Genomic DNA, 26,231 nt, shown 5'->3' with positions numbered 1-26,231 from the left:
AAATTTGATGATTCTAAGCCAATAAGTACCTGAGATATTCAAAATTAGGTCACCGTGACCTACATCTTGTTAAACATTCATTGAAACCATAAGATGCCTCAACTGACAAAGTTTCATGATTCTGAGCCAATAAGTACCAGATATAATTAAATATAGCCATAAAATGTCAAAAGTAGGTCACAGTGACCTACTTTTTGGTTGACGTTCTCCAAAAACCCAAGGTGCCTAAACTGACAAAGTTCGATGATTCAAAGCTAATGCGTACCTGAGATATTCAAAAGTAGGTTACCGTGACCTACTTTTTTGTTGACATTCTCCGAAAACCCAAGATGCCTCAACTGAAAAAGTTTGATGATTCCAAGCAAATAAGTACAAGATATAATTAAATAAAGCCATCAAATGTCAAAAGTAGGTCACTGTGACCTACTTTTTGGTTGACAATCTCCGAAAACCCAAGATGCATCAACTGACAAAGTTTGATGATTTTAGGTCAGTAAGTACCAGAGATACATAATTATAGCCACAAAATGTCAAAAGTAGGTCACCATGACCTACTTTTTGGTCATCACTCTCCGAAAACCCAAGATGCATCAACTCACAAAGTTTGATGATTCTAAGCCAATAAGTACTGGAGATACTTAAATAAAGCCATAAAATGTCAAAAGTAGGTCACCGTGACCTACTTTTGAGTTAACCTGATGTGAAGTCCTAAGATGCATTAACTGACAAGATTTGATGATCCTCAGTGTTCTCCACATTTGAAAATTTAACCATGGAGGAAGCGGCGTGAAGACAAAATGTGACCGAAAACACGAATGCGCGTTAGACTTCCTAATCTTCATTAATCAATGACTGGTTTTGCAATTTGTAACCTTTACCATTGCAACACAAAACAATGGAATAACTAACTCTGTTTAAAGTTAAAAAAAATAAGAATTAAAATTGAAATTGAAAAGGATTTATCCTGTATTTTACCTCACAAATGTACCAGAATTTGCCCAAAACTGTAGTAATCTTCCGAAGGAATGAAAAACAAGAGGCCCAAGGGCCTTGAATCGCTCTTCTGATAAATTGTACAACCTATCACTTGTATTTGAAGCCTCTAACCCTTAGTATCCTAAAACCCAAGTTGCATCAACTGATAAAAAGTTTGATGATTCTTAGCCAAATAGGACTGAAGATATTTTAATAAAGCTATAAAAAAAAAACATGAGTAGGTCACGGTGACCTACTTTAAGATTGAAGTTTTCTGAGGACTCAAGATGCATTAATAGACAAACTAAGATTGAAGATTCTAAGCCAATATGTATTTGAGATATTCAAAAGTATGTCACCTTGACCTACTTTTTGGTCTATATTCTTGGAAAACCCAAGATGCATCAACTGACAAAGTTTGATGATTCTAAGCCAATAAGTACCAGAGAAACTTAAATATAACCATAAAATGTCAAAAGTAGGTCACCGTGACCTACTTTTTGGTCGAGATTCTCTGAAAACCCAAGAGGCATAAACTAACAAAGTTTGATGATTCTAAGCCAATAAGTACCTGAGATACTTAATATAGCCATAAAATGTCAAAAGTAGGTCATCGTGACCTACGTTTTGGTCGACATTCTCCGAAAACCCAAGATGCATCAACTGACAAAGTTTGATGATTCTAAGCCAATAAGTACTGGAGATACTTAAATATAGCCATAAAATGTTGAAAGTAGGTCACCGTGACCTAATTTTTGGTCGTCACTCTCCGAAAACCCAAGATGCATCAACTCACAAAGTTTGATGATTCTAAGCCAATAAATACCTAAGATACTGAAATATAGCCATAAAATGTCGAAAGTAGGTCACAGTGACCTAATTTTTGGTCGTCACTCTCCGAAAACCCAAGATGCATCAACTCACAAAGTTTGATGATTCTAAGCCAATAAATACCTAAGATACTGAAATATAGCCATAAAATGTCGAAAGTAGGTCACAGTGACCTACATTTTGGTCGACATTTTTCAGAGTCCCAAGATGCATCAGCTGACCAAGTTTGATGATCGTTGGTCTGAAGGTAATCAAAATATGCCTTTTAAACAATTTGAAAAAAAAATGCCTGCAAAATTCTAAAAGTAGCTCACAGTGACCTACTTTTTCTTAAATGTGTTTTAAGGTCCCAAGATGCAGCAACTTACAAGATTTGATGGTTCTAACCCTCTCAGTGTCTGAAATAATGGGATGAAATGTTTTAAAAAGGATAAGTCATAAAGTTCAAAAAGTAGGACACGGTGACCTACTTTTAAGTTGACTTTGTTTAAGGACCCAAGATGCATCAACTGACAAAGTTTGATGATCATAGGCCTTAAAGTGTCCAAAATATGCCTTCAAATTAATTTGAAAACAAATGCCCACAAAAATTAAACAAGAGGCCCATGGGCCACATCGCTCACCTGAGAAGCTTTGACCATTCTGTTCTTTACCAGATTTCCCCCTTGTTATACATAATGCATACCCACCCTACCCCACTGATCATAATTTAGACATTTTGAAATCTACACTACCCCATGATCCTTCCATGGGCACATATGTTTCGGTTTTTTTGGCCCAGTGGTTCCAGAGAAGAAGATTTTCAAAGATTTTTTCTATATATTTCTATGTAAAACTTTGATTCCCTATAATGGCCCCGCCCTTCCCCCGGGGGTCATGATTCCTACAATTTAGAATTAACACTACCCTAGAATGCTTTCACATAAGCTTCACTTTTTCTGGCCCAGTGGTTCTTGAGAAGAAGATTTTCAAAGATATTTTCTATATATTTCTATGTAAAACTTTGATTCCCTATAATGGCCCCGCCCTTCCCCCGGGGGTCATGATTCCTACAATTTAGAATTAACACTACCCCAGAATGCTTTCACATAAGCTTCACTTTTTCTGGCCCAGTGGTTCTTGAGAAGAAGATTTTCAAAGATTTTTCCTATATATTTCTATATAAAACTTTGATTCCCCATTGTGGCCCCGCCCTTCCCCCGGGGGTCATGATTTGAACAATTTAGAATCTACATTATACCAGGATGCTTCCACATAAGTTTCAGCTTTTCTGGCCCAGTGGTTCTTGAGAAGAAGATTTTCAAAGAATTTTCCTATATATTTCTATATAAAACTTCGATTCCCCATTGTGGCCCCGCCCTTCCCCCGGGGGTCATTGTATGAACAATTCAAAATCTACATTATACCAGGAAGCTTCCACATAAGTTTCAGCTTTTCTGGCCCAGTGGTTCTTGAGAGGAAGATTTTCAAAGATTTTTCCTATATATTTCTATATAAAATTTTGATTCCCCATTGTGGCCCCGCCCTTCCCCCGGGGGTCATGATTTGAACAATTTAGAATCTACACTACACCAGGATGCTTCCACATAAGTTTCAGCTTTTCTGGCCCAGTGGTTCTTGAGAAGAAGATTTTCAAAGAATTTTCCTATATATTTCTATATAAAACTTTGATTCCCCATTGTGGCCCTGCCCTTCCCCCGGGGGTCATTATTTGAACAATTTAGAATCTACATTATACCAGGATGCTTCCACATAAGTTTCAGCTTTTCTGGCCCAGTGGTTCTTGAGAAGAAGATTTTCAAAGATTTTTCCTATATATTTCTATATAAAATTTTGATTCCCCATTGTGGCCCCGCCCTTCCCCCGGGGGTCATTATTTGAACAATTTAGAATCTACATTATACCAGGATGCTTCCACATAAGTTTCAGCTTTTCTGGCCCAGTGGTTCTTGAGAAGAAGATTTTCAAAGATTTTTCCAATATATTTCTATGTTAAACTTTGATACCCCATTGTGGCCCCGCCCTTCCCCCGGGGGTCATGATTTGAACAATTTAGAATCTACACTACACCAGAATGCTTCCACATAAGTTTCAGCTTTTCTGGCATAGTGGTTCTTGAGAAGAAGATTTTCAAAGAATTTTCCTATATATTTCTATATAAAATTTTGATTCTTCATTGTGGCCCCGCCCTTCCCCCGGGGGTCATGATTTGAACAATTTAGAATCTACACTACCCCAGGATGCTTCCACATAAGTTTCAGCTTTACTGACCCAGTGGTTCTTGAGAAGAAGATTTTTTAATGACCCAACCCTATTTTTGTCTTTTCTTGATTATCTCCCCTTGCGAGGGGATATGTCCCTTCATTTTAACAATTTAAATTCCCCTTCACCCAAAGATGCTTTGTACCAAGTTTGGTCAAAATTGGCCCAGTGGTTCTTGAGAAGAAGTCTAAAATGTGAAAAGTTTACAGACGGACAGACAGACGGACGGACAGACAGACGGACAGACAGCTAGACAGACGGACGGACGACGGACAAAATGTGATCAGAAAAGCTCACTTGAGCCTTCGGCTCAGGTGAGCTAAAAAGTAGGTCACCGTGACCTACTTTTGAGTTAACATGATGTGAAGTCCTAAGATGCATCAACTTATTAGATTTGATGATCCTAGTCCTTATAGTAAGCAAAATATAGACATTTTCATTAATTGTAAATTTAGGTCAACTTTGAAGTGACCTTGAGACCACGCCCTTTGCCCCAGGGTCATGCCTTGAACAATTTTTAATCTTCAACATATTCTGATCATTGTATGTAAGTTTGGTGAAAATCTGCCTGGTGGTTCTGGAGAAGAAGATTTTTTTGCAACCAGTACTTTTGGTTTTGTTTTCCTGATTATCTCCCCTTGTTTTAGGGTCCCAACCTTTATTTTAGTATAAATGGTAGCCCTTGGGCCAAGGATACCCTGTGACAAATTTGACACTGATTGGCCAAGGGGTTCTTGAGTTATGGCCCATATTCTAAAAAGTTAACGCACACCGCACTGCACGACGCACACCGCACAAATGGCCATAGCATTAGCTCTTTGAGCCTTTGGCTCAGAAGAGCTAAATATTATTCAGAAATTAATAATTGTAAGAATTGCTGTAGCCTGTTGTATGAAATGTTTTGTTTAAATATGACTAAAACTGATGCATGGATAGTATTTTTTTAAGTCAACACACAAAGGAACAATTGGATAAGTGTCCTTTTTTTCTAAGCATTCTATTTTTCTAGATAATGCTTTTTCACCAAGTTTTGTTTACTTCTCCATGTGCCCCAGTGCTAAAAATAGGTCCACGCGACGTCTCATAACAACGGGAAGTAACTCTAAAAATAAGACGGTGATTGACACTTAGGTCCTATGCACTTTTTATCGAAAACGATAAAGTTAAAGCTTAAAAACATAGCATGGGAAATTGATTAAATACAGAGGAATATGAATTTTTTACAGAGTATTTTTGGGCTAATATCATCAAGATTGCCGACGTTAAAGAAAACTATTAAGTTTCGACTGCCCTGGCTCGGATGCGTGTCTACTACGAGACATCGTTACTATGTCTTTGAATTCTTGTAAATCTTTTAATTATTATGTAGTGAACTGAACACAGTTAGAATTCAACAAAATAACGTGTAATACAAAAATACAGAGCCCCGTTAAGAGTAGTTTATATAGTACTCGTATATAACTACTCATACTGTTAAAACAGCTGGCCGACAGACCTTCAATTCATGAATTCTCACGCTTCACGGCACATTCGCAGCTGATCGACCGTGGGTAATTAGCACTATTACCTGTCCCCGTGCGCTTGGGGGGCTCCACACCACGTTGTATAAACACAATTAACTACTCAGATAGTATATTGCAGGTGTCATCTTTGAAAATGCAAGTTTTAAATTCTAAAATTTAACCATGGCGGGCGCGGATTTTAACCATGGCGCAGCAAATTTAACCATGGCGCACACAAATTTAACCATGGCGCACCTCCATGGTAAAACCCCTTGTGGAGAACCCTGATCCTAGTCCTTATAGTAAGCAAAATATACACGTTTTTATTAATTGTAAATTTAGGTCAACTTTCAAGTGACCTTGAGACCACGCCCTTTGCCCCAGGGTAATTCCCCCTGCAAATTTTAATCTTCAACATATCCTGATCCTTGTATGTAAGTTTGGTGAAAATCTGCCAGGTGGTTATGGAGAAGAAGATTTTTTAGCAACCAGTACTTTTGGTTTTGTTTTCCTGATTATCTCCCCTTGTTTAAGGGTCCCAACCCTTATTTTAGTATAAATGGTAGCCCTTGGGCCAAGGATACCCTGTGACAAATTTGGTACTGATTGGCCAAGGGGTTCTTGAGTTATGGCTAATATTCTAAAAAGGTTACGCACACCGCACAAATGGCCATAATATTAGCTCTTTGAGCCTTTGGCTCAGAAGAGCTAAAAATGGAATGACATTTTGCAACATGATATGATAAGATTTTGGCCATAGTAATCGGTATGGGACTTGTCCAGCCCTAAGATATTCAAGATCATTGGTCAAAAGATGAGTTATTGGAAACTCCAGGCCTCAGGAAAATAATGCCAAAAAATAAATTCCTGCTGATGTTGTCTTTCATGTTTGCAACAATGACAATAACACTGAAGAGGACAGGAAAGACATGATCTTATCATCAAATTAAGAAGAATATTTGACCAGCTGAAGCAGAAATTTGCAGATATATACTCTCCTGGGGAAAATGTAGCAATAGATGAAGGAATGGTTGCATGGAGAGGCAGCCTTTCATTCAGAGTCTACATGCCAGACATGCCAGACAAATTCGGGATAAAATTCTTTATGTTGTGCGACTCGTCAAATGGCTACTGCTAACAGATTGAAATTTACACTGGTTCCTCAGATGAAACATCACCTAAAGGAAAAAATCTATGACCTGTTCAACAGACCATACCTCAACCAAGGACACAAACTGTACATGAACAATTTTTTTTATCTCACCCATCTTGTTCCATGACTTGAGACAACATGATTGGGAAATAGACAAGTGTGTAAATGGTGGAATAGGAGAAAAGTGTTGTTTATCTTCCCTTATTTGAACAAATTTATTGATACAGCAACTCCTTTAGATTATTTGAGTTTGTTCATTTTCAAAGACTTTTATCAGAAAATTGCCAACGAAACAAAAGCAATGTAGTCCTGTGCCTGCGGGAAAATGGGGTATGAGACAGAACTTGGACCCCAACTTCCGATGACCAAATTCGGGCTTACTTTGGACTTAATGTTTTGAGGTGAGATTCCCCACATCACCAGTATGAGGAATATTTAAAATACAAAATGTTTATGTCCAGAGACAGGTATGCCAAACTTACGCAATGCATTTACCTGAATGCAAAGGATGCTTGTCAGCATAGAAACAACCCCCAGCATCAACCCATACACCATGTTAAGCCTCTTTATGGCATAGCAAACAGAAACTTCAAGAAATTTTTACCAACATTCAACAGAGATTTCCATTGACGAAGCCATGAAGGGTAACACAAAGAAGGACAGAACTGAGACAATAAATGCCAGCCAAACCAAAGAAATTTGGAATAAAAGCCTGGGCCCGCTGTGATGAACGAACCTTGTACATAACGTGAATCCTGACTTTAAACATAAAAACAGACAGGACACCTATACAGGAAAAACATGGATAGGGTTACAGCCTCATGAGAGACTTAATGGGTATGAATCACCATGTATACCATGATCTTCTTTTTTTACCAGTATTTAACTTGCTAATGACCTGTTTGAGCCTTTTTGAGGATGATATCTACACCTATGGAACGGTAATTCCAAACAAGAAAGATCAACCACAAACTCTTTGTGACAAGAAATCGGTTATCAAAAGACAGCACTTCCCTTGATGCGGAATTTCTGCTGCATATGAAAAGGACAATCTAACATTAACTGAATGGAATTACACCATCATCATTTTCATCCTGCACAATAACAGTTCCAGTGACCCTGTCAGGTGTGAGCATCAGGTAGGATGCAAGTGACTACTGCATTGGTTTCAATATTTACACTGGAAGGCACACCTTGCACACAGTATGCAAATGCAATTGGAGTAGATGAAGACTACACAATGACTACTAGAACAGTGATGGTCCTACTTACAAGATGTGGACTTTTAGATCGAGGACATCACATTTACATGGACAACTACTACACGTCACCTGACTTGTTTGAGGAGTTACAACTTCACAACACCTATGCTTGTGGGACACCTCGGATAAAAGAAGAGGTGTACCAGAAGCTATCAAAAGCAATGTAGAACTGAAACATGAAAAGTTATTTTCGGATGAAAAGAACCAACAGAAATGCTAACTGTAAAATACCATAATAAGCGAGACATACACATGCTGACCACCATTCACGAAGCCAACATGCAAACCTGCCAAGTAACCAGCATTCGATAGGTCACACCTGCAAAACTGGCCTCTTACCTGCAACTCATATTGACCCACAGTGTATCTTTTTACACACAAAATCAATCATCCCCACTTTTATTGCTAAATAATCCAGAGAGATGACTTAAGGACAGATGATACAAACATTTTTTTTCTTTGAAAAAGATTTAATATCATGTCAAAAGTTTAGAAAAGTGGATGGTTCTTAGAATTTTTTCTCTGAAGAACTGGAAAATGAAATAGACTTGAAAAATATAAGTAATATTTCACAAAAAAAAAAAACACATATAGACAAATCACATTTAGTAAAGGTTTACATGTGAAAACAAATTTCAGAATATGGTACCTTGGTGCTAAAACTGTAATATAAACTTTAGAAAAATATACCAAGCTAGGTGTATTTTAAGAGGAAGATCAAAATGACAAAAAAAATAAGCAATATCACATGGGCTGATTTTTACTGTTTAGCTTTTCCTAATAAAAAATAAAAAAAATATATATATATATTTTTCTTAAGTTTATATTACACCTTTAGCACCATGGTAACATATTCTGAATTTTGTTTTCACTTGTAAACCTTTACTGAATGTGATTTGTCTATATTTGTTTTTTCATTGAAATATTACTAATATTTTCCAAATTTTTTTTCATATTCCAGTTCTTAGGAGAAAAAATTCTTAAAACCATCCACTTTTCTAAACTTATGATATGATATTAAATCTTTTTCAAAGAAAAAATTTGTTTGTATCATCTGTCCTTAAACTTTTTTTTTTTTTTGACACCAGTCGGACTGTGGAAACAGAAGTGTAAACAATACAGCCAGCTGGCTATGTTTTTTTTAAATGATTTTTTATCAGCTGTTATCACTAGAAAACAAATTATTAGTAAGTGAGTTAACAATCAGTTTAAAAATGTCTTCTGGAAGCAAAAGATAATTGTCTGGGCCCTGTATAGTAACTCCTACAAGGCGTAAAAAATACACTTGCAAGTATCAAAGTTCATGGGAAAAAGTCTTCAGTGGATATAAAAATGCAGTCTTGGAGAAGATTGGACATATTGTAAACTCTGCAAGATAAATTTTTCTGTTTCTTAGTGACATATTTATTAACCCTTGTCCTGCAGGTCGTCGATAAAGCAGCGACCCGCTAAAATGGCTATCGCTGCAGGTCGTCGATATAATGCACTGCGCCATGCTTTCCATTCAGTGCCGGTCGTCACTATTTCGACTTTAGACATGTGACGATTTCTAGCTAAAATAACCAATAAAATAGTGGGAATCCCTTCAGCCCGAACCTAATTATTAAAAATAGAATAGTTTTCCTTCAATTCTTTGTTTTCATTGGCCAGTTTTAGGGAAATACCTTTATTAAAATAGTACTTGTAAACTGAAACCGCGTCGTTTGTAAATGTTGTTGATTCAAAATGGAGGTCGTCGAAGATGTGGTAGATGGAAATGCGGTTTTACAGGATGTAGACCCTGAGAACAGAGATATAATTAGAGAAATATTCATGGCCGATGATTCAGATGAGGAATTTTTAGGATTTAATCCAGAAGATCTCGACAATGACGAAGGTACGGCTGATTTCGAGGAGGACTTCATTCAAGGAAACTTGGGCGGAGACTATGGCGTTCGCAACTTACAGTTTCGTGGCGAGAAAAAAATAAACGTAGAGCTCGATGAACACGCAGAAATGGTAGATTTCTTTAAACTGTATGTTACAGATGAATTTGTTGATGAAATTCTCGTGGTAGAAACTAACAAATATGCTCAAGATTTCCTTAATTCTGCGCAAGGCCGAAACCTCAGTCTAGATTTCACAAATGGACGGACGTTACGAAGGACGACATGACGAAGTTCATAGCAATGGTAATTGCTATGGGACTAGTCCAGCACCATGACATACAGGACTACTGGAGCAAGGATGAGATGCTGGAGACCCCTTTCTTTGGTAAAACAATGCCAAAAAACAAATTTCTATTGATATTGTCACTGTTTCATTTAAACAACAATGACAATCAGATACCACAAGGACAAGATGGATACGATCCGATATTCAATGTCAGAAGAGTCTATGAACATTTCAGGACGAAGTTCAATGAACTATATTCCCCTGGAGAAAACATCGCCATTGACGAAGGAATGATAGCTTGGAGAGGGCACCTATCATTCCGGGTCTACATGCCCGACAAACCGGATAAGTTTGGTGTGAAACTTTTCATGCTTTGCGACTCGAGCAATGGATATTGCTCACAGCTCGGCTCTATCACGGAACATCAGAAAATCCATCAGAGAAGGGGAAGATCTATGACTTGGTAATGAGGCTGATTAACCCATACCTTGGTAAAATCAAAGGTCACAAGTTATACGTTGACAACTACTACACCTCACCTATTTTATTTCATGACTTATACCAGAAAAAGACGGGGGCATGTGGAACGTTACGCACCAACAGAAGAGGCATTCCCGCGGATCTGAAGACTGTAAAACTGAAAAAAGGAGAAAGTGTGGCAATGACCAATGGAACCCTTCAGCTCCTGAAATGGAAGGACAAAAGGGACGTCCACATGTGTACAACAATACTTGATGCTTCATTTGTTGATGTACCTGGACGAGTGGACCGCACGACAGGGGAACAAATTCGAAGACCAACATGCATTGTAGCATATGACAAACACCTGGGAGCAGTTGATCGCTGTGACCAGATGATCACCTACCCGGCCTTCAAACGCAGGATGCTGAAATGGTGGAAAAAAGTGTTTTTTCATCTGCTAATGATGGCCACCCTGAATGCCTACCTGTTGTACAAGGAACATTGTGCAAAATGGAGGAAAAAACCAGTTTTGCACAGGATTTTCCGAAGGGAAGTTGTGAAGGCACTTATTGGTGAGACCAGCCTTCAACCAGTAACTGTAAGGGGGGCTGTAAATCCAAGAGACATGGAGCGGCTGACTGGGCATCACTTCCTTTCCAAGATCAAGCAGAAGGAAAGTAACAAGTCTAAGCCTCTGAGGACATGTCCAGTGTGCTCTACCACAACGGGAAAGAGGAAATCTGTTGGAGAGACGGTCGCAAAACAGTACAGTCATCCTATGAATGCAGGATATGTGATGTAGGACTGTGCGTAGATCCTTGTTTTGAATTGTACCATACCAATAAGGACTTCAAACAAGCCTACCAAAGACGTCAGGACCAAAATGTGGAGTCTGATGATTCAGATTAACTATGAATGGATGTGATAATCAGCAGTGATTAAAATTTAATTGTTTGAACAAAAGTACTTTCTTAAATGATGTAAATATTATTGCTAACATCCAGGACAAAAGTAAACAAAATGAGTGTTGAGTGCTTTGGAGGACTTTGTTTATTTGAGTGTTTATTTGAGTGTTTTTGGACATTTATATATTTTATATTGTGGTAAGATTTTGGAAATATCAGCATGTTAAATAGAAGAATGAATTTCTGTACAAAATATCAATTTTTTTCAGTCAGAATTAATTAATTAATGGCAATAATTACTGATAGTCTGGTCCGATTTATAGAAAAAAATACTTCTAACGGCAAATAATTATTATTTGGTCCAGCATAGTTTTTTAACCTATTTCGAGTATGCTGAATCCGCAAAAATATGCTGGCCTACATGAAAATGGCGTTAAAGAGGTGAAAATGGCGATTCAAAATGGCGGACATCCAATTATTCTAATTTTTTCTTAATATCGTTCAAAAAGGAGAAATAATGTGTGAATACTTCACTGAGTGTAATACAAGTATAAAATAATAATACGATGCTAACATTATTAGTTTAACTCAGAAAAATTAGTAGTTTCTACACTTAATTCGAATTTCCTTTGATTTTTTGGTCTATTGATCTATATTCCGCTTTGTTCAAGATTTTACATTTGAAAATATCCATGCACTGCAGATTTGTATTTTTTCCTCTGCATCTCACTATTCTACAACTGATGAATGATGGCGCAGTTGTAAGTTAAAAGTCAAAATGGCGATTCAAAATGGCGGATATTCATCTTTTTAAAAAATTATTTCTTAATGTCGTTTACATAGGAGAAAGGATTAGTGAATATCTTACAAAGCGCAGTACAACTTTGTAAAATGCCAAAAGAACACTAATTTAATCACTTTAAATCGGAAAATTTAGTCGTTCAAATTTGAAACGTGTTAATTAGCTCAAAATGGCGATTCAAAATGACGTCTTATACACTCGAATTCGTAGAAACTCTTAATTCTGGTTCGGTTCGCAGAAAATAAATTACAGTTTGCTTTTTATATATATATTATATAAAGTATATTGATTAGTCCATTAAATATGAACAAAATATACTTGAAAACACTTAAGATTTTCCAAATTTCCCCCTTCGTATTTTACCGTACGTGTTCCAAAGCCTTTGAGCCCCCGTCCACCTAAAATCACTCCCGAATCTTGTCATTATCAACTCGCACTTCTACCTCAACATCCCTCAGCACACCATCAAATATTACTGAAGAAATTCTTGTCCGATTTCATCGAACACTTTGTTCTTGCTTTTTAGCACTTATAAGAACTTAGTATAATCCCCTAACATCTTTTATTCCATGTGTATTTGGTATATGTTTCAGTCTGTCTTCGGAATTTTGGTATTTTCAACACTCAAGTAAAATGGTGCCCCGTGTCAAGGATGACAACCCCCTTGGCATGTAAAAGATCGTTTCTCTGGAGTTCGAAAAAGAGTAAGCTCAATGGGGGCCGGCAGAGAAACCAAAATCCTTCAAAAACCGATTATTTAAACTGATAGTTCGCCGAGACATGGCTGAAAAATTGCCGACTCGGTGTTAAACAATATACAATCAATCAACCAACACTCAAAGAACAACACATTTATGTTCAAATGTTAAAAGTCTATTTTGTTATCCAAAACCATATGCAAAATGAACTAGTGGTACTGTGAGCAATTAGCTCACTAAATGATACCCCGGTCTCCCATATGAATATAATGACAGTGTCCTTGTTTTGTTATGGGAAACCCAAATTATGTGTCGGATCAAAAGGTAAAATAGGAGGTCACAATGGCAAGGCAATATGTAATAAAGATATTGTGAAAGTTTCATCAAATTTCATTCAGTGGTATGAGAGGAGTTGCGGATAAGAGATGGGTACCCCAAAACGTAACAGACGGATGGATGGACAAATCGATTACTCTATACCCTCCCGCTTTTCCCTCCCTTTTCAAGCAGGGGTATAAAAAAACTCTGGTATTCAAGACATGTAGCTCTTTAATTTGTGACCTCGTATACATTTGTTGTCTTTTAGGGTAGAAAGGTCATCCTATTAGCAAGAAATTTCTCAAACTTGATCATCTGAAATCACATTGTGTGCATATTTTGGTGAGAAAAGTTATGCAATTTAAGAGCGCCTGCAGATTCCTCCTGATTCCTATCACTTACAAGCTTTCGTACCAATAGGCCTAAGTCATTCCTGATTTCGATCTAGTCAAACTTTTCTTGACAACAAAATTTTCTTGAACACTTCAAGAACTTGATCCACACTTCTTTGTTAGGATAGTTTAAGGTTGTATCAAGAACTGAGGGGGGATTGAACACAAACATTTTCTTCTTTCAGATTTTGTAAATTTCAATATTTTTAAATTAATTCTATAGACACTGTTCAATACAAAATTATCCATTCACAGGATGAAATATTTGAGAATCAGTTGAATTTTTGACTGAGAATAACAAAATGCAAATGTAGGGACACAGAATCAGAGCTGGACAATCAAGAAAATTTTTGGTTTACGTATATTATACTGATAATTCTTAATATATATGTTTATGTTTGGATATTATAATATATTCAGATTTATATGATGTAACAATTTCTAGCCCTATAATTGGTCGTGGTCAATCATTCTAAAAATCACACTAAGTTATGTTGCACTAGACCTTCCACATGAACATAAACATTTATTTTTTTTTTCTACGCTGGACTAAAAATAGATCAAGAATTCCCAACAACTGAATGTTCACTCGCCTTAATGTTCGAGGATACTGCTCTTGGGGTAGCTTAATTTTCATATTGTCCTCAAAACAGCAATTATTATATGATATTATTAACTTTTTATATGAAGAAGCATGGTGAGACAGGTAAAAGGTAAAATGTCTTCGGAATTGTCGTCAAACATTTATCTTAACAACAGAAGTAGTTAAACAAAATCCGTGTAATAAAAATCCTAAGTCATTAACAAAAATATCCTCCAACTTTCATTGCATATTTGAATATTCTTTCATGAATAAAAAAATTATTCAAACTGTAATTTATTTTCTGCAAAACGAACCAAAATTAAGCAGTTTGGCTATTTTACAAAATTCAAGTGTATAAGACGTCATTTGAATTGCCATTTTGAGCTATGATTAACACATTTCAAATTTATCGACTAAATTTTACGATTTAAAGTGATCAAATTAGTGTTCTATTGTCATTTTACATAGTTGTACTACGCTCAGTAAAATATTCACAAATCCTTTCTCCTATGTAAACGACATTAAGAATTAAATAAATTGAAGAAAAAGATGAATATCCACCATTTTGAATCGCCATTTTGACTTTAACTTACAGCTGCACTATCATTCAATTGTAGAATAGTGAGATGTAGAGGGAAAAATACAAATCTGCAGTGCATGGATATTTGCAAATGTAAAATCCTGAACAAAGAAGAATATAGAAACAGTAGACAAAAAAAGTCAGAGGAAATTCGAATTAAGCATAGAAACGACTAATTTTTCTGAGTTTAACTAAAAATGTTAGCATCCTTTTATAATTTTTATAGTTTTATTACACTAAGTTAGATGTTCATTCATTACTTCTCTATTTTGAACGACATTAAGAGAAAATTAGAAAAATTGGATGTCCGCCATTTTGAATCGCCATTTTGACCTCTTTAACGCCATTTTCATGAAGGCCAGCATATTTTTTCGGATTTAGCATACTCGAAATAGGTTAAAAAACTATGCTGGACCAAATAATAATTATTTGCCGTTAGAAGTTATTTCTAGCCTTCTTTTTAAAAATCAGGACCAGACTATGAAATAAAATTATTTTTGCAAATTTTGTGACTTTAATCCTGTGTAACTTTTGATTAAGGCCAGCATTTTTTTATTTTTAGGTTTACGAACATCAGAATGAAAAAGTCCCGTAGGAGGAGGAAATAAAAAAAATAATAAAATTATATTTTGGATACATTATCGACTTTTCTACATTAATTTTTGCTTATTTTAATATGCTCTCCTAACAGGCTTCTTGCCACTGGACACATAAGGGTTACAGAGGGGAAAATACAACCTTTAATTGTTTATTTCATCATCTACCAGTTGGGGGCAGTGATATAAATCTTTTGATGTTGGACAAAATACAGATTTTTTAAAAAAAAAATCAATTTTTAAAATCTCTTTTAATAGATCTTCATTTTTGTTTTTAATGTGTGTTAGGTAGAAATTATTCTAAAATATTAATATACTCGAGACCTATAAAAGTAATAATTCCTTTCATAAAACAGACAGGGAGTATTCCCAAGGAGTATTGAGGAGTAGGGTGGCATTTTTTTCAATTAAGTGTAAAATAATTTTTCTGGCTGCCATAAACGATACTACACGCCTGTATATATTTGTATATTCTTGTTTTTAAATAGTTGAAATATTTTATTTCTTTAGGCTATTGTTTATTTCTTTCTCAAATGGACTTAACTTCTCCCATAATTTTATTCATTACATCTGATGCATAAGCGACCCTTTTCTGAAGAATGATGCTAAGACTGTAAGCTATGACAGAAACCTAAACAATGTCTGACAATAGCTACCATGGGCAGTTAAACCCGTGGGAGGAAAATAATTTACAATTACATACAGTTACTTTTGAATACGGATACATAATTATCTCACCAACATGTCACTTTGCAACAAAGTCGTCAGCATTTTATTGTTCTCTGAACGGGTGAAACGTTTTGAATGGCACTCCTATCGATAAATATTTACATTAAACCAAGCTTTAGTGCTGCTATGGACTTGACACAAATCTCCCTTTATTACCCGCCATGTTCATTTAAGACCGGAAGTACGAGTTCGTAAATTTGAAATCTCGATCCCGACTCAAATTTGACATCGGAAAGAAAAAATTCTGTTTTTCTCAATTTTATTTTTTTTCTGAAAATTCAAAAACTTGAGCGGCGGGTTTGTAAACCTAAAAATAAAAAAATGCTGGCCTAAAATAATATATCAGATTTTTTTTTTCACAATATTTTTCTTTGTTTCTTCCTGAATAAAAGTTGCACAGATTGTTATTAGCAAAATAGATAAGAAAACGGTGTAAATTACAATTATCTTCAGCCAGTGTAGTTTGATAAAAGATTACAAATCAGCCTGGCACAGTCAGCGGCTGGAGCTCCTTATCAGTTCGGCAGCCACAGATGCTGTTATCTATAGAATGCCTGGCAGGACAAGGGTTAAAAAAAAAAAGATTTCCATGTTTAACTTTACTTTAAGTTGTTTTAACAACTGTGTAGTGTGTCTAGTAATTCCTATTTCAAATGCTGATTCAGACAGAATGTTTTCAATGATGAAAAAAATTGTTACTGAATTTCGATCTGAACTGAAGAATGACCCTGTATGCCGATTCCTTTGTGCTAAGCAGAACAAAGATTGTGAATGTCATGATTACTTTCCTTCTGAAACTGTTCTTAAACAAGCAAACTAGCCTGTACAGAGTACAATTTAAGTCAGAAATAAAATGTAATTTATACATGTATGTGTTTACATTGATGTCTATAAATCAGCCACTATTTTGTTAACCTCGAAAAGTGTTGTTGCGCTCTATGACCCAACATTTCATTTCTGAATGTTGGGTCATGACCTTCCACAGCACCAATTTTGGTTGGCAAGAATGAACATGTCCGTGCTCAACAAACGTGACAGGACAAGTTTTCTGAAAAACAACTAGTCACCGAGTTCTTACAAACCGTAAACAGAGCCTGTGTTCCTGGGATGTGCACTAAGCCTATGGGGAGGCCAAGCACAGCAGCAGAACCAATGACATTCCAGGGGCAGCACTTTCCCATGAAGATTGTTGGGTCGAGAAAAAAGAGGAACATTTCTCTTAGTTGCACGTATGTGTGCTCGTGTCAGGAAGACAGAGACTTGAAACCATTGGAAAGAAAAGGAAAAGGAAAATAACAGGAAAGAATTCCAGTTACTAATGTGACAAGTGTCTGACTGCCTTGTGTGTGGAGCCATGCTTCAAACTTTTCTACACACATAAGGACTACATTGCTGCTTAAAAGACACGTGTGATGATTGAAGAGTATACCTACCTGTTCAGGTGTGAAAATTACATGTGGGTACATTAAATCCATACAAATTAATATACTGTGACATTCCATGTGTTCAGTGTATTATATGTTATAAGTATATACAATTCTTGAAGCCTGAGCTATGGAAGAATGTCGTAGTGCACGGGCAGACTCCTTACGACCTAACTAGACCGAAAAATTGGACCATGACAAAACTAAGAGAAGAACTGACAAAAAACAATGTACCCTTTCTGCAATTCAACAAAAAGAGTGTCCTGATCAAAAAATTTAAAGATCTTGACCATAGTAAAGCTTCCTCAAAGGACCAGCTTGCCAAATCTAGATCGGGGCTGGAGTTCCTCAAAACCAAGATGGTGGCCATAAACACTACAAAGCACTTCTTCAATCAATATCTGTGCTTACTAATACAGTTACAAAATTGCAAGAGGAATTAAGAATCGTTTCAAATAAGGTGAATGCCCCAACAACTGCGGCAGGGAATCCAGTCCAGCCCCCTGCTCCAGAACAGACCCAAGCTGCGGACGTTGGCTTTACACTGCAGTCAGCACTACAAAGTCCTGGGCAGAGCACTGAGGGTAGGTCTAGTTTCTTATGAAAAGCTAAGTTTGGTTACGCTGTAGAATTGTTGCACTTTGTAGAAACTGTGCCGCCTTCACTAAAAAAGGTCATAATTGAAGGAAAGAATGTAAATTTAGCCTAGCTTTTAATTCAGACAACTAATGCAATCGCCATCCGGGAAAAAGAAGAGAAACACGCTGACGAGAAACCAGAAAAAGACGTACAACTGTATTAACTGTACAACATACACATTAATTAAATCAAGTATTATAAATTAAATCATAAATATTAATGTTTATGCTTGCATAAAAAGTTTGTGTCAGCAATCAACTTCGGGAATCTACAATTCCACCGCCCAGGTTCTTAACTTAGCTTCTGTATTCTGATTGGCTGATGTAAATATTCCTCTATTATGTAAGCGTCACTTGATCTGTGTACATGTTATCATTTACTCTTGTGTTTATTCATGTGGAACGTGTTTCCCATCAAACTATTTTTACTGTTTTATCATGTTCCTTGTTTATTTCTACCATACAATTAACCTTGCGGGCTTTGCAAAATTATATCGAGGACTTACAAAAAACTGTGTCGAACCAGGCTAAAAAAGATCAAGAAGATAAGACACTATACACTCTAGAAACGGCAAGAAATTCAACTACATTGGTGGAATTAGGAAACGGCGCCATTGTCCAGGAAACTTCACTAGTAGGTGGTTATTTAAGAGCAACTCCATTTGGCCTATCTGCCGAATCGAATGCTTACAACAAGATATTGAATCGGATTCTCTGAGTGAAACGAAAAATTTGAGAAAGCAAAGATGTTAACTTAGCTAATTTTCTCATTCCTAGATACAAGGTGAACAAGTCGGTGCCAGAGATCACAATGGGGCTCAATGTTTTGGAGACCATAGACCCCCGTGTTCATAAAACTCTGACAATAAGTGAATTCATAACCGCTTTTGGTAAATACAAGATTTTGTAAGTTCATAAGTTCATGGAGTTTTGAGTGAAATTTTAGAGCAAAATTTACTTTATTTTGAACATTTTGACAAGTTTATTTGTATTGGACATGCATAGAACTTTACAAAATGAAACTTTAAACAATGTTGATATAATGCAATTTGTAAAAGGGAACCATCAAAAGTTGACTGTCTATAGGAAAGGATATTGTGAAACTATTCCCCCAAAACAAAGTGTACCGGGAGTGTTCCCTGTCAGGTCCTCAAGGACAACGGAGAGGAGCGACGAAATTTGGCTGCCAACAATGCAATGCTGCTGTACATTTGGAGTGCAGTTCAAAGCATGTATTGCCAATGATAAAGGTTTGAACATTAGTGAATGTGACTTTTTTTTTAAGTTAAGAGTTAAATTAGGATTTTATTACAATATTTTATTTTATTACATATAAGGCTGAATCATTTGATTTTATTGATGAAATGCTTGTGGTGGAAACCAATAAATATGTCCAACACCTAGCTAGATTCTGCACAAGGCCGAAACCTCAAACTTTAGTCCAGATTCCACAAATGGTCGGACTTCACAAAAGACAATATGACGATGTTCATAGCAATGGTTGTTGCTATGGGACTAGTACAGGACCACGATATACAGGACTACTGAAGCAAGGATGAATTGCTGGAGACCCCTTTCTTTGGGAAAACAATGCCCAAATATAAATTCCTGTTGATATTGTCATTGTTTCATCTAAATGACAATGACAATCAGATACCCCAGGGATAGGATAGTTATGATCCGATATTTAAAATATGAACACTTCATGACAAAGTTCCATGAGATATATTCCCCTGGAGAAAATATCGCCATTGATGAAGGTATAAGAGCTTTGAGAGCTAGGGCACCTTTCATTCCTAGTCTACATCTCAGACAAACCACACAAGTTTGGCTTTAAACTTTTCATGCTGTGTGATTTGAGCAATGGATATTGCTCACAGTTTGAGTTTACCACAGAGAGTCTGAGAATCCATCGTAGAAGGGGGAAGATACAAAACCTCATGATAAGACTGATTGACCCGTACCTTGATAAAGGTCACAAGATGTATGTTGATGACTATTACACATCACCAATTTTATTCCATGACTTGTAACAGCAAAGGACAGAGGCATGTGGAATGTTACACGCTAACAGAAGAGGTCTGAAGACTGTAAAGCTGAAAAAAAGGAGAAAGTGTGGCGATGACCAATGAAACCCTTCAGCTCCTGAAATGGAAAGACAAAAGGGACGTCTACAGGTGTACCACAACACATGATTGTACCTGGACGAGTAGACCTCACAACAGGGGAACCAATTCGAAGACCAGCATGCGATGAAGGCGTTTAATCTGTTATGACATCGAGAAGGTATGAGAAAAACTACAGAATATTTTCATGCTAGTGACTGTGCAAGCGAGCCAGCAAGAGGATTCAAAAATTTTGACAAATTATTCAAGGATAGAATATCTTACAACGAAAAAAGAGAAAATTTAACAAAAATTACAATTCTAACAGAAACATGGCCATCGATAAAGATATGATTATGTAGACAGGACGACTGTCCTACAAGCAATACCTGCAATACCTGCCTGCTAAGCCCATGCGATGCGATTCTAAGAATGCATTCCTCACAGACAAAAGAAGAAGCCACTTCAAAACATGACCATGGACACGATGTCACAAAATTATCTAGAGACATCGCTGGAAAGATCTCTCACTGATATTTTGATAATCACTTCACCAGCTTCAAACACATGGAGGACTTACTCGCCAAAAAGATTTATGCTTGTGTCACCAAACAGAAGTGCATGAACAGAAGACATAACTCTGTCAAAATTGTTGCAATTGTACCCAAACAAAACTTGACCTAGACATTTTTCTGATAAATCTGTATACTAAATTTCATTTCAGTATGTGCAACCTCTGCAAAGAAAATGAATGCAAACTGCAAATAATTGGAATTTTTCTAAGGCCAAGGGGCATAACTGTCAAAAATGCCCTGATCGTACCCAAACCAGAATATCGGGCTCGAGATCAACAGATGGTTGGACCTTAAAAAAACGTGAGCACTGAAGTCTTTTTAGCATTGTCCTAGCCACATCCTTGTATAATCTGAGGACTTACCTGCAATTTTGACTCGTATTTCTATGTGTACTGCAGGTTCTACTCGATCGCTAGTTTAAATTTTTTTAACACTGTGGAATTTTAAGTAAATATTGTCTGACAGAGAGCACTGGTTCGAGCCAAAATGGCCGACATAGTAGAAATACCGCCAATTGACTCCTCATGGACCAGAATTGTAACTGAATACCCTATGACAAGCTTACCAAACAAGAGGCCCATGGGCCACATCGCTCACCTGAGAATCTTTGACCATTCTGTTCTTTACCAGATTCCCCCCTTGTAATACATATTGTGAACCCACCCTACCCCAATGATCATAATTTAGACAATTTGAAATTTACACTACCACAAGATGCTTCCACATATGTTTCAGCTTTTCAACGTAGTAATTCTAGACATTCTGTGGTTTACGACATGAACAATCCTATTAATTGGACTGTAAATAAAATTCGAGATGAACTGATGAAATGAGGCATAACTGCTCCTAGTACAAGCAGAAAATCGGAATTAATACAACTATACCATATACAAGTAAGGATAGTGCAGGGGGCTAACGGAACAGCCAAACACTGAACAGGGGGAAATCGAACCAGAAGAGAGAAATGTAAACAAAGATGGCGAAGACCTAGCAGTTATTCTGCAAGAACTTGCTGAATTACCACATGAAGTAAACAACACTAGAAAACTGACCAGTCAGCAAGGGCCCCTCCATGGGGTAGAATTATAAGGGTGCAGCTTATGGAATGATTAAAAAATATATGACGAATAAGAAACAGCAACTGTATTCTTAAAATTTCAAGATAACTCCTGAATATCCAAAAACCTGTAAATAATATCCTTGTATTTATTTTACATAAGGCAGTAAAGAACAACTCAACACCAAATGTATATCTAAACAATAATGGAGCTTGTGTTATATAAAATGCCAGCCTTCAATGAATGCAAATATATATCATGAAGGCATGACCTTAACTTCAAAACAAACAGCAATTGCAGACAAAGGTTTTCATTAATCTTAAAGCGACAGATAAAGATAAGCCTTCTAAATTTTCTGCAGCAGGCCAGATAATTAATCCCAAGGGATTAATTGTACTTCTCTCTCATCATTTTATTCTTAATTTATAATAAGAACTTTTTCAGTAATGATAGAATGAGGTTTTTATCCTACTGCCTTAAAAATTAAAAATATTCTTGAATTTTCATGAAGCCAAAAAAAAAAAAAAAAAATAATAATAAAAAAATAAATAAATAAAAAAATAAATAAAGTAGGGTATTTCAACAAAAATAAAGTAAAAACATTTATCTTCAATCCACATTTCAGAGTGTTCATAGCATTCCAAATGGACTTAACTTCAAAACAAACTTCATTTGCAGACAGAGGTGGTAATTAATCTCAATGTGACAGATAAAGATAATGCTTTGGATTTTCTTCAGGAGGAAAGCTAATTAATCCCAAGGGACTCATTCATTGCAGTATTCAGTTTACAATGGGAACATTTTCAGAAGTTATCTCTCTTTGCCAATTCATTCTTATATAAAGTTAAGGTATCTACCCCACCACCCAGCTCCAAACCAGAGGACATAGAAAAACAAACTTAGCATCAAAATGTGTCTTTTTGCCTACTGAACTACTATACCAAATTTGAACTTAATTGGACTACAATAAAAAAAGTTATTAGGAAAAAACAGAAAATTTGTGGACGGAAGAATGACAGACGGACAGACAGACAGACAGAGTGATTACTATAGGGCACCCGCAAATCCTTGCGGGGCCCTAATTAAACTGCTCAGATCCAGTAAGTTACAACAGCTACTAATGCTAGTGTTAATTAAGCAACAGCATCGGTTACTCCAAGTTCTACTTCAGCATCAAATACTTTGACTACAGCCTATGGATCGTTCAATGGTACCATGACTTCGCCTTCTAACAGCAACAGTCACAACCATGTCAGAACGAAGTATGGTTTCAGTCTAGAATCTCTTCCATATGCTGAGAGGTACAACCGAAAATAAGGCAATCCATAATTGAAGGTACAATTGGATGATGCCCATGATAGTCGTAAAGAAAAAGAGAAACGTGATCCTCGGTTGAACAGGATGTTGTCCATCGAGGAATTCATTACAGCATATGGCATTTACAAGAATATCATGTGTGAGCAATTCCCTCAGAGGCATGCTGGATACTGCATATTTAGATCTGAATGTACAACTAGGACTTGGATAATCCCTATTATCCTAAATGTACTGAAAATCACTTTTTATTTGCGAGAACTTTATTTTCGTATAATTACTCAAGACAGTGAGCTCCCAAAATTTTCATTCTCAAGTATAATAGAATTCCTTAAGATTTTATATAGAGAAATAACAACATGTGAAAAATATGTCTCACTATAAAAGAGTGAATAATTATCTCACGAAAATTCAGTGATCTCAGTACCATAATATGGGTGGCTTGGGATATAGGTCAAAAGGCTCATTTTCAGCCATATATTTGAAAAATCCTAAGATTGGATGACTTTGCTATGTAGGACAAGGCTTTGTTTATCTATTTTCTAAAGATTCTTACACAAATACTACGTATCAGAACAGGTTAACCTCTAAAATTTAATCTTTGACATCAACGTATCGAGAAAATGGTATTTTAATGAGTACAGCATTTAAATAAACTTTTATATTTCTTAAACTTGAGCCTCAAACAGGCCAATTCTGTATATTGGGCGACCCCAGCGGTTCTGAGAAAAAAGTATCGACCTATATTCCGTAAATTGCGGTAAGTATCTTACCCTTGTCTAATTGTAAATTATCCTATATCCTCTTAGTACGTACATTCAGAGCTAAATATGCAGTATCCAGCTCACATACATGCCAACTTTTGAAAATTCCCATGGGGGATTTAGCGCGTGACGACGATTTTCAAAGCTTTAAATTCGCGACATTTTGTCGTGAAATTAAATGATTATGAAATGATCTTTTTTAAATTTAAAATATTGATATCACTTATCAATACAATTTTAGGATTAATTTAACACAAAAAATAATGTTTTTCTTTCCAGAATTGCCAATCAGAAATATTTTTGCTAAAATAGGTGCCTCTCTCACTAAAGAAGGGGTATTTAGTTACATATGTAAACAACATTTTTTTTTTCTATCAGGTCACATAATTTAGTGAAAAATTGAAAATTGTACAACTTTTAAATCATTTTTTTCAAAGGCTAAAAAACATATGAGGTTTTGATACTGTAAAGTCCTGTTTCTGGAAACATTTTTGAGATTTTTTATTTATATTTCAATTAATTAGAAATTCTAATAAGATATTAAATTTACAGAAATTTATACCACCTATCCAAAAGAGAATTATTTTTTTCTAGTCATGAAATTTGTCAGGCTTGATGGTGCCATGTGGGTATTTCCGTAAGTCATGCACATACCTAACATGTATTACTTTGGGGAGAAGGGAGGGAAAAGAAATTCTAATCGACATTACACTTGATTGTTTCATCTTAATTTTTTCATAATATTTTAACTGGCAAACTTTACAATATTTTTCATTATAGGTAGATAAAATCAGCAGCTATGCTTAGTAGTTTTCTACTTTCGTTTTCAAAAAACGATCTCTTTGGATTCTGATTTTATGGTTTGATTAGTATTTTATTGTCTTTAATTCATGTTTTTAATAAAATGACTAACAATTATCACGTTAATCTATGTGTTTCACCTTGCATACCCATTAAACTGACAAGATAATCCCCTAATTGCCCCAAGCTATAAGCTACTTGTACCTGGACAAACTGCCTGCGTTCAAGCGTGAAGTGATTTCCTGTGGCAAATTTTAACACCTGGTTAAATAAACAATGAAACTTATTTGTGTGCATTGAATAAACAAGTCTGACATTGTTATCCCGATTGTCAAAATTCAGCGGTAGGGAAACTTTTAAAATCGGAAATTTTGGTGCTTTTTTGCTTCAAATCGGGAAATTAGGGCAATTTTTCTCTCCCGATCGGGAAAGCATGATGAAAGGGTAAAATCGGGAGGATCCCACCTAAATCGGGAAAGTTGGCATGTATGAGCTCATGCGCAGGTAATTACCACTTGTTCATAGAAACAAAGTTTTCCTGCCCATTCAGTGCTCGCTCAGAGAAGACAATCCGCATAGTGTAACCCAACTCTTTTTTATTTTTAATCATTTGTGAACATTTTTATCTTTTATGTTGTGTGTCATAAAATTATTATGGATGACAATCAGGAGTATATTTTAATTCAACATCGTTCAGACTCACCAAATTCGCGTTCTGTGAAAAATTCGACAGCGACAGACCAAAAGATGCTGGCGCCATTAATTAACATGGCAGGGCCTCAGAGCAGCTTACTAAAGTGCCCACAAAGGCTTCAATGCCAAACATTTGTGGTTCAGATCCCACTTTTTCTGTGGCATTGCCACAACTGAGCAATGCTAGCTCAACTAATGGAACATGTTTCTTGAAGCAACTGCAGGTTGAGGATGCGTATAATTCGATACCCCATCCATTTAGTGGACCTGCTTTGGAGCAAGGTTCACCCATTCTATGACTTCGTCACTCTTCACCCAATATGAAACCAGTATTTGCAACACCAGTTGCTCATTTTACGGAAAAGCAATCAATCAATGTTTGTGGTGCTAAAACTTTTGCGGATTCAGCTGAACAGTCTGATTTATCTTCTATCGGAAATTCAACTGACTTCACACCAAACATGATGGCGCCCATGCTTGACCAAAATACAGTTGCTTGGTTGACAAAGCCATAGGAATCGACGCAATTGTAAACTCTATCAAAGAGTTATCGTCATTGATGACAGATAATAAGCAACATGATGATAAACAAAAGGGTGAAAAAGATGACAAACAACCTTCTAAGCGAATTATAAATTATCACTGATGCCAAAAC

The 26,231-nt window shown here is 36.2% G+C and overlaps 2 protein-coding genes across 2 annotated transcripts; both read left to right on the top strand.

Moving 5' to 3' along the window:
- Positions 1-10,135: 10,135 nt before the first annotated feature.
- Positions 10,136-10,606, top strand: LOC134278544 (piggyBac transposable element-derived protein 4-like). Its single transcript, XM_062760846.1, has one exon. It carries the CDS (start codon positions 10,136-10,138, stop codon positions 10,604-10,606), a length of 471 nt encoding a protein of 156 aa, XP_062616830.1.
- Positions 10,606-11,527, top strand: LOC134278543 (piggyBac transposable element-derived protein 4-like). Its single transcript, XM_062760845.1, has 2 exons — positions 10,606-11,278; positions 11,368-11,527. The coding sequence occupies exons 1-2, from the start codon at positions 10,606-10,608 to the stop codon at positions 11,508-11,510; spliced, it is 816 nt and encodes a 271-aa protein (XP_062616829.1). The 3' UTR covers positions 11,511-11,527.
- The last annotated feature ends 14,704 nt before the right edge of the window (positions 11,528-26,231 follow it).

The sequence above is a fragment of the Saccostrea cucullata genome, unplaced genomic scaffold, assembly GCF_032062105.1.
Source record: "Saccostrea cucullata isolate Sc308-1 unplaced genomic scaffold, CSIRO_AGI_Scuc_v1 ctg2601, whole genome shotgun sequence".
Lineage (NCBI taxonomy): Eukaryota > Metazoa > Mollusca > Bivalvia > Ostreida > Ostreidae > Saccostrea > Saccostrea cuccullata.
The sequence above is the reverse complement of the archived record's forward strand: the minus strand, read 5'-3'. Positions and strand labels throughout refer to the sequence as shown.